This window comes from Nyctibius grandis, chromosome 27 (genome assembly GCF_013368605.1).
Source record: "Nyctibius grandis isolate bNycGra1 chromosome 27, bNycGra1.pri, whole genome shotgun sequence".
Taxonomy (NCBI): Eukaryota; Metazoa; Chordata; class Aves; order Nyctibiiformes; family Nyctibiidae; genus Nyctibius; species Nyctibius grandis.
The window spans coordinates 3,637,838-3,647,368 of NC_090684.1; the positions used below are offsets into that span (position 1 = coordinate 3,637,838).

At 50.4% G+C, this 9,531-nt stretch overlaps 1 protein-coding gene across 1 annotated transcript in view; it reads left to right on the plus strand.

Annotated features, from left to right (window-relative positions):
* The window catches only part of ITPR3 (inositol 1,4,5-trisphosphate receptor type 3), a 41,639-nt gene extending 32,578 nt beyond the window's left edge, over nt 1-9,061 (plus strand). Inside the window, exons 45-58 of the mRNA XM_068419491.1 lie at nt 105-206; nt 481-567; nt 1,221-1,331; nt 1,825-2,017; nt 2,982-3,107; nt 3,622-3,794; nt 3,908-4,072; nt 4,550-4,742; nt 5,237-5,332; nt 5,758-5,882; nt 6,159-6,324; nt 7,049-7,209; nt 7,712-7,873; nt 8,211-9,061. Coding sequence (XP_068275592.1) covers nt 105-206; nt 481-567; nt 1,221-1,331; nt 1,825-2,017; nt 2,982-3,107; nt 3,622-3,794; nt 3,908-4,072; nt 4,550-4,742; nt 5,237-5,332; nt 5,758-5,882; nt 6,159-6,324; nt 7,049-7,209; nt 7,712-7,873; nt 8,211-8,279 — 1,929 coding nt within the window. The 3' untranslated portion in view covers nt 8,280-9,061. The remainder of the gene's footprint in view (nt 1-104; nt 207-480; nt 568-1,220; nt 1,332-1,824; nt 2,018-2,981; nt 3,108-3,621; nt 3,795-3,907; nt 4,073-4,549; nt 4,743-5,236; nt 5,333-5,757; nt 5,883-6,158; nt 6,325-7,048; nt 7,210-7,711; nt 7,874-8,210) is intronic.
* The last annotated feature ends 470 nt before the right edge of the window (nt 9,062-9,531 follow it).

Here is a 9,531-nt window from a genome sequence, read left to right on the forward strand (position 1 = left end):
TGAGCATCCCTGCCTGATGGTGCTCCCAGGGCCACTCACGGATGGAGGAGGAAGACAAGGCGAGGAGATGGGGAGAAGCTCACTGTCCCTCTGCTGCCTTCCAGGTCGATGTGATTAAGAAGGCCTATCTGCAGGAGGAGGAGTGTGAAAACGCCGAGGTTTCCCCCCGGGAAGTCGGCCACAACATTTATATCCTGGCGCTGCAGGTACTGATGCTGCAGTCTGCTGTGACAGCAGGGTCCCTGCCAGGCTGGGCTCCCCGCACTGTGCTGGGCTCCCACTCACCAACTGGCACATCTTTCTCTGTATTTATTTACATTTCCTCCAGCCAGGCTGGCCTCCTCGGGGAGGCATGGCTGGGAGATGTGCTTTTGGCTGCTGTGAAGAGCCAGCCCTGCAGCTTGTTGTCCATCCCCCTCCCCTGCGCACCCCGTGTCCCGCTCCCCTGTGCTCACCCAGGTATTCCTGTCCCTTTTCCAGCTATCCCGACACAACAAGTCTCTGCAGCAGCTCCTGAAGCCGGTGAAGCGAATCCAGGAGGAGGAGGAGGAGGGCATCTCATCCATGGTACCTCGGGAAGGGAGGCAGAGCCCCCCCAGACCCTGACCGGGGACCGCACAGAGCTGCTTCTCCCACCCTCGCTGAGCCACCCTGCGTTTTGTTGTTTAAGATTTGATGGGTTTTGGTATTCCCCAGGGGGACTAAAGACAGACAGACTTATCAGTGGCTTTGTAGGCAAAACTACAAGTCCAAAGGCACGTGCACCAACCTGTGGAGAGCCGTATTTGTGGGGCTCAGCCATAGCATGACACCCAGCTTGCCACAGAGACAGGCTGGTGGCCCTGATGGGGTCCTGCTGGTACCCACTTTCTCCCCTTCCCTTCAGAAGAGGAAGGACGGAGTCCTTTGCTGTCATTACTTGCCTAGGTACCTTAGATCCCCAACGAGATTCAGCAGTAATACGATTTCCCTGGGGTTTTCTGGGCATTGATTTGTAATTTGTGGATTAGCAGCATTTGGATGTAATTATAGCAGGGAATCGGATGTCTGTCACCTCAGGGAAGGCTTGTACCCCTTTAGGAAGCTTTAATTCATTTGCTTTTCCCTGAAATCTCATCAGCTCTGGTAGATTTTGAGGAACGCTGTTGTCAGGGCAGAGTTAGACCTGGCTCCTGCGGCTGAGGCCACTCTTATCCTCTCTCCCTCTCCCTCCCTCCCAGCTCAGCCTCAATAACAAGCAGCTGACGCAGATGCTGAAGTCGACGGCCCCGGTCCAGGAGGAGGAGGAGGACCCGCTGGCGTACTATGAGAAACACACATCCCAGATTGAGGCAAGACCTGTTGGGTTGCCAGAATGGACGCGGTCGGTGAAGCCCACGCGGGCTCCAGCTCCCCCGTGCCCGGTTATTTTGCACTAGGAGCCTTCCCATCCCTGTGCTGGCAAGAAGCAGATGGACCCTTGGCTCTGCAGGGAGCTGGTGGTGTCAGCAGAGCCCTCGGGTAGCTGGGGAGGGACAAATTGCCCCCAAACCCTTCCTTTTTCTCCCAGCAGCAGTGGGGGTGCAGCCGTTTTGGCAGCCCCGTCCCTGTGTGCCATCTCCTCACCCATGGGCCAGCGCGGGTTCGTGCGCTCTCAGCTTTCCTCCAGCACAGCCAGGGCTGGTTTTGCTGGGTGGATTTTACAGCCGAGTGATCGGTGATGTTTGGAGCCTAGCGGAGTGGGAGGGAGGAGGGGAAGGCACAGTTGGGTCGAGGAAAGAGGAAAGCGAAGCGTGGCAGGGGCAGGATCTGACGGCACCCTCCCCTTGGCCCTGCTTCCTGCAGATTGTGCGCCTGGACCGCAGCATGGAGCAGATAATCTTCCCGGTGCCTGGCATCTGTGAGTTCCTCACCAAGGAGACCAAGTACCGGCTCTTCACCACCACGGAGCAGGATGAGCAGGGCAGCAAAGTCAGTGATTTTTTCGACCAGTCGTCCTTCCTCCACAACGAGATGGAATGGCAGAAGAAGTTGCGCAGTAAGAGCAACCCAGCCCTTCCCTTGGGGCTCCCCCCCACCAGCACGGGCACTTCGAATAGCCCCTGCTGTGAAACTGGGAGGCAAACCCTGGCAGCAGCCTGGAAATCACAGCTCCGAGCTCCTTGTGCCCCTTGCTCTGTGGAGCACAACACAGTTTGCAGGGGGTGGAGGTTAATCAAGGTCCATGGGATGTATTTCCTCCGTGCTTGTTAGTGCAGTTCCTGCATAGTCTGAAATGCATCTTACAGCCCATTCCCTGGGATTACAGCTGCAGGTGTTTTCCCCTGGAAAACCTTCTCTTCATTTATTTTCAGTTGCCTTCTCCTAAGCCAGGATCTAACAGCTACATATGGGCAATAAAACTTGTTTCTCTGCACCCCGCAGACCCGCTTAGGTGCTTTCAGGGCTGCATCAGAACGGAAATCCTGCCTTAAAATAACAGGAGCTTGATAAAGAGTCGCACTGTAAATGCTGCGATGCAGCTAAGGGGTGGTGCAGCAGCTCTGAAAACACATGCAGATCCAGTCAAAACTATCTTAGGAATTCAGCAGGAAACAGCTTCCCAGTATGGATGGGAAATTGCTGGCTGGGTCCCCTCTGGGACCGAGCACCAGCGCTGAAAACACAAAGACATGGTTGTTTTGGAGGACGTGAGGCTGCAGGAGGTGGGAGATGGGGAGGAGGGTGAGGAGAACGGAGCCGATCTGATTCCAGGGTGCCAGAGCAGGTCAAAGGGCCGAGAAGCCAAGAACTGTGAGCAGTAACGCTTTGAACCTGTGCTCCTATTTCAGCAGATGAGGAGGGAGCTTTTATTAACCTTTTTGAAGGGAGTGGGAGGCGAGGGTCCCTCTGGGCCTACTAGCTGTGCTGAGCCGAGCCCTTCAGGTGTCTGGGAGGACAAAACCTTCCCTGGTTGGCACAAAGTTGGCTGAGATTTGTGTGTCTGCCTCCTCTCCCTCCAGGCATGCCGCTGATGTACTGGTTCTCCCGCAGAATGACACTCTGGGGAAGCATTTCCTTCAACCTGGCTGTCTTCATCAACATAATCATTGCTTTCTTCTACCCCTATGTTGAAGCCACTTCCATGGGTAAGTGCCCCAGCAGCTGCTGCTCCTCGAGGCGCAAGAAAAAGGGGACATTCACATGCAGGAAAACTGGTCTCCTTACCTGTACTGCCCCCACCCTCAGTCTCCTTTGGACTCCTAAAGCCCCAAGTCCTTTCTGCTGGTCAAAGGAAGGGGATTGAGTCAAGATTTCAGCCCTCCCACTGCTTCCTTCATAGGGACAAGTCTCTTCTCCTTGGGCTGTGCTTTCCCTGTTGGTAAAACAGGGGAAGCAACAACAGCATACGTACCTGCTGTCAGCAAATCCTCCATCATTTACAGGGGCTTTGAGACCTCGGATAAAAGATGGTAGAAAAATGTATCAATAGGAACCATCTTAGTCGATTGTTGGACATTGTCTTTGCAGTCAAGCATAATTTCTCTCGTTCTTCCTTCTGGTAATCTGCACATTAGTTTTCCTGGACAGCAGCACAGTGTTGGGTTGGCAGCACGCATTTAATCTCATGCCATTTAATTGCTGTGGGTCTCCTCTTCCCAGGAGTGCTGGATTCCCCACTGATCTCGCTGCTCTTCTGGATTCTGATCTGCTTCTCCATCATGGCCTTGTTCACTAAGCGCTACGGTGTCAGACCGCTCCTCGTGGCACTGATCTTGCGATCGATTTATTACTTGGGGATTGGACTCACTCTGAACATACTGGGAGGTCTCAATGTAAGTTCTCCAGGTGCTGGAAAAAGAGTGTAGCAGCCCACGACACAGGAGGGTCTTCTGCGTTCATAAAGTGCAGCAAACCCCACTCCCTCCCATTTCTGGTTGTTCCCCAGCTGACCAACAAGATTGTGTTTGTGGTGAGCTTCGTGGGCAATCGTGGGACCTTCATCCGAGGCTACAAGGCCATGATCATGGACGTGGAATTTCTTTACCACGTTGGCTACATCCTGACGAGCGTCCTGGGACTCTTTGTGCACGAACTCTTCTACAGCATCCTGGTACAGTAGATGCAGACGTTTGGGGCATGGAGTCCCCCTGTTAGGGGCTAGAAGTTTCCTGTGACACCTTCCAGGGGCTGATCAATAACAGCAGTGAGAACAATACACTGTGCTCTAATCTTGGTATAGGGTGATCTTTCTGCCTTCCGACAGTATCTATTACTGTCTCTCTCCTGGCCTTTTGCTATCTCTCTTTCTAATCACTACTGTGTACTTTAACTGGGTCAGCTGGGAGACAACTTGAGGTGAGAGCAGAGGCAGGGTGCATGTGTCCTATTCTTGGCCCTCCCGCTGTGATAAGTCCCTTCATTCTTCTCTGCTTTGCTAAAGTAAGCTGGGAAACTTAAATGCTTTATGTGAAAGTTAGTCAAGGTCTGCTGAGTGATACAAGATCTCAGGATAAAAGGCACTATAGGTAGGTCAGGCATTATCAAGAAAAGCACCCCACGGCATTTCTTTGCTCCTGGGTCCTTTCAGCTGTTTGACTTGATCTACCGTGAGGAGACCTTGTTTAACGTCATCAAAAGCGTGACGCGGAACGGGCGCTCCATCCTGCTGACAGCCCTCCTGGCTCTCATCCTCGTCTACCTCTTCTCCATCGTGGGCTTCCTGTTCCTGAAGGATGACTTCATCCTGGAGGTGGACCGGCTGCCGGACAGTAAAGCCAAAGGTTGTTCAGCCCTTGCCCTCGCTGGCTGTGGTGCCCGGGCTAGAGAGGGACGGGGCAGAGCGTGGGTCCCCTTCTGCAGCGGGACCATTGCATGAGACCCTGCTCCCTCCCCGCTGCAAAAGCACACACGTGTCTATGTGTGAGAGCATCGTGGGTTTATACCCTTGGTGCAAACTCTTTGTAGCACTGGTTTTGGAATTGGCAGAGAAGACACCTGTGCTGACTTCGGGTCCTCATGCAGGGTTTTGGGGCTATAAGTGATTGCAGAGAAGGGGGTGGGCAGCTACGAATGGAGTTTTAGCACTGTAGAGGCCTTACTGAAACGTGAGCAAAAGGTTCAAAGCCTAGGAAAGGAGAATGCAAAGCAGCTCTTTTTTTCCGAAAAGCTTGAAAGCTACAAGAAGAGGCAGTTGAAAAGCACCCGTGACAGCAGCGAAGAGCGTTACTAAGGCAAGCTGGTGCTCTGACAGGGCTGTGGTGTGTTTTACTTGCAGATGACCCCTTGGGGATGCAAAGGAACATGGAGACCTTCATGGAGTCATGCAGCGGTGACAAAATTAGCTGCTCTGCTGTGCCCGCTGCCTTGGAAGGTAAGGGAGCTCGTTAGAAAGGTCAGCTCTGTTTGTTAGACAAACAGTACGTTGGCTGCCTGGTTTGTCAGTGAGCTCAGAAAAATCCGACAGTAACTTTTCAAAGATGGAAACAAACCACCCACTCTCTGACACATACGAGGCAAGAGGCCTGCAAATTTTGCACTGACCCTGGCATAAAAAAATGTTGAAGTAGATTCAATTTAGTCATAAAGCAAGCGGGAGCTTCAGGAGCGCTCAGCCAAACACCTCCACAGCAAGAAGGAAGCTGGAGGAGCTGCAGGGAAGTTGCTGGTTGGGAGACCCACAATGAGCAGCTGCTCCCAGGAGATTTGCCACTGCGTCACTGCAGCAAGAGGCATCCCTGCAGCTCTGGATGCTTTGTAATGCTCTGGGTTTTTTTACTTCCCCCTCCGGTACTCTAGAAACAGACGCTGACCAGTGGGAACGTGCCTGCGACACGCTGCTCATGTGCATCGTCACTGTCCTGAACCATGGCCTCAGGAACGGCGGGGGCGTGGGTGACATTCTGCGGAAGCCATCGAAGGACGTGAGTTTGGGCAGCACACGGGACCCCTTTTTTTCTGCTAAGTCCTGCTGCACACACTGCTGTGCAGCTGCCCTCCCTCCCTGGGAACTGGGCCACTTCCAGCTCTGTCCCCCACACTGTCCTCCAGTGCTTCCCTCCTCTCTTCCCCTGTCACATCCCTGTTATTCCTCCTCACCTGGTACCCTCAGCCCATGGCCCGTGTAACGAGGCAGCGCTGTTGGAGTGGCTAGAGGAGATGTGCAAGAGACACACGTTTGTCCCTTTCATCCATTACAGGAGTCCTTGTTTCCTGCTCGGGTTGTCTACGACCTCCTCTTCTTCTTTATTGTCATTATCATCGTCCTTAACCTCATCTTTGGGGTCATTATTGACACTTTTGCTGACCTGAGGAGCGAGAAGCAAAAGAAGGAAGAGATCCTGAAGACGACCTGTTTCATATGTGGTGAGTGCTGGGACCTCGGTGTGCAGGAGTTGCCCCAAAGCTCTTCCTCTCCGCTAAGGTTGAGGAAGGAAAGGAGTTTCAGCTTGGTTTCTGCTTTTCATTTGGTTCACAGCAAAACTTTAAAACTGTTCACCTGTGGGTCACTGCAGTGTGAGGAGGCTTAAACAAGGCCACAAACTGAGAGGGGAAATTGGCTGTATTGTTCCTCACCCTCTATTAATGAGGTGTTAAACTAAAAAGCCACATTGTGGAGTTCATGTCGCTGTGCCTCTGTCACTCCTGAGACTGTCACTTAGCCAGTGGAAAAAAAAAAAAGCACCATATTACCAAGGAAATAAAATACAGAAAATGTTCTGGAATGCTTTCAGTCCTCGGAAGGCATCCAAACAAAAGGGAGAAACCCAGTAAGTCTAGCTGCTTTTTTCTTAAAAGATCCACTGGGTGCATTTCATGCTTTTAGATACAGAGGCAGGAAGCATAGCTAGGGGTGCTTTAAATAGAAGCCTCCTGAATACACAACTGGGTTATTTTCCCCCTGTTTTAGATGCTTGTTGTGTGCTAAATGCCAACTAATTATTAAAAGCACTTCTTGAAAGTCACACCTGGGAGAGGATGCAATTATCTGTACTTTCACATTTGTTTGCTTGCTCACTCCCTACTTTCTCCTCCCCTCCCCTCCCCATCTCCTCCCTCCACCTTCTCCCTTCTCCACTGCCTTTCGCAGGACTTGAAAGGGACAAGTTTGACAACAAGACCGTGTCCTTTGAGGAGCATATTAAATACGAGCACAACATGTGGAACTACTTGTACTTCATAGTGCTGGTTCGAGTGAAGAACAAGACAGACTACACAGGGCCAGAGAGTTACGTGGCGCAGATGATAAAGGTATGTGTCCTCTCAGGGCAGCTATTGCAACCTGCCTGCCCGCAGGAAATACTGGAGAACAATGGGCTTGCCAAAGAAAAACAGGTTTGGGAAAATATTTAGTAACGTTGTTGTGCCTTAGTTCTTTCTTAGCTGGTTATTTCCACTTTGCAATCTCAGCCAACAACACGTTTTCTATTTGATGTTTTGTACTGTGTATCGAAGGATTGAACCAAAGGCAGAACCAAGCAGTAGAGAGTGTGACTTCAAGGGGATTTCAAGGCAAGAAGGGAGGGAAAGGAAATTTAGAAAAGAAAAACTTCTGAACTTGAGCCCAGAAGGCTGTAAGAAAAAAAAACTAGAAATGGACCATGTAGAAAATGTGCAAAGTTACAGACAAGAGGAGCCTTTGAGAATTCCTTTAATCCCTAAGCACAGGCAGGTTTCCTGTTAAATCCTACCACGTCTCTTCCCTCCTCTTCACCCCCTCTCCAACTCCCGTTCTCCGTGGTCGCTTTTCCAGAACAAGAACCTTGACTGGTTCCCCCGGATGCGAGCCATGTCGCTGGTCAGCAATGAAGGGGAAGGGGAACAGAATGAGATCCGCAATCTTCAGGACAAACTGAACACCACGATGAAGCTGGTGTCCCATCTCACCTCCCAGCTCAATGAGCTGAAGGAACAGGTACTAAACATTTTTAAAAATAGGAACATTTGAGGAGCACCTGACTGTAGAAACCTGCTGTCCTTACCAAAATAGACACCGACTGCAAGGAACAGGAGGCAGAACCAGCCCAAGCCAGTACAACTTCAGATACAAAGTGCTCCTGCAGCTCCTTTTTGGGGGGTTCCAGGGACGTGCTTTTTGATTACTTTACTTCCTCATCAGCTAGAGTCCAGCTCCCAGGGTTTTCTGGCAGATGCTTAAAGCAGCCTGGTCAGTCACACACTGGAGGAGCCTGTTAGTAAATGGAAAGGTGGTCTGGTTTCCTACCTCACTTGTGTCCTTGTTTGAACTCTAGATGACAGAGCAACGGAAGCGCAGACAAAGGATGGGGTTTGTGGATGTCCAGAATACCATGAACCACTAAGATGGAGAAGAAGCATCAGCTTCACCCACCGAGGGACTACACATATGTATCAGCTAACGAGGCTGCTTCTTCCTGGTTCCACACATGGATGTCACCGTCAGAGAAAAACGGACCATGTGGAAAGGCTTCACAGTCAACGTTTCCCTTAGAGCTCTTGTAAGCAATTTGGGAACCAGGGACTGGCCAGGATTCTTCATGATACCTGGACCCACAGGTTATTCTCATGCCCTTGTAGGAAGATAAATTATACAGGACTTTTATTCCTCATTGCAATAACTCTTTATTTTGCAAATGTGGAGGGTTGTATCTTTATCTCCATGCGCTACACTCTGACGGCCTCCACCTCAGGTGTAGTGTAACTAGCTGTAGGGCTGCAATATTTAACTTATTCCAAGAGTGGCACTAGTACATGTGGATCTTTGCAAACCAGCCGTCGTATCTGCTGTACCTGCTCCATGCTGATCCCTCTCCATTTAAAGAATTCTGTTCGTCACTGTGGTGCAGTAAAGAGGAGCTAAACTCAAGGAGATGGATTGGTTAATTTAACTCACCAGATGAGTATCCAAGCTTGTACTAGTGTGAACTAGTCTTTTGCCTTCTGTGGACCAAGGATATCTGGGCAGTAGTAGGAGGAGACTGCAGGTTTACAGGAGTTCACTGTGAAGGGGTGTCCTGTGTTTTAGTTTCATCTCTGGTGTAATGTTTTACTTTTTTTTTTTTTTTTTGTTATTGTTGTTACTTAAGAACTAAAGTGTAAATTGCCTTAACTAAATTAAATACAAAATCATGTTATAATAAAAACAACTTAAACATGGTAAAGAAAGCGCCCTTCCTGTTTTTTCTGGTATCTCATGGGGTTGTGATAAATAGAAATACAGAACAATCCAAAGACCTAAAGTGCTCCACAACCCCATGCTCTCCGCTCCAGCTGTTAAACATTAAAATATGGTATCATGCTCCAGTCAGAAGCTCAAGAAGAATGCTACCATGGAGAATTACCTTGAACACCAGCCTTGTTTTCTGAAGCTCTGGATTAGAGCCTGCTGCAAAGTTTTAAAGTCTTTCACTACTTGCCAGGAAACCACTGTTCAAACCCATAAAAAGGAACAGCTGGTGGTGCTGCCTGGAGCCAAGCCGAGTCCTGGCATAGCTCTGTTCTAGACACTCATCCTCCCAAGCCAAGCAGTGCTGCAGCCACCCCAACTACAGTCCTGTACCTCTATCTCCCAAGACTAGACACTGATGCAAGCAT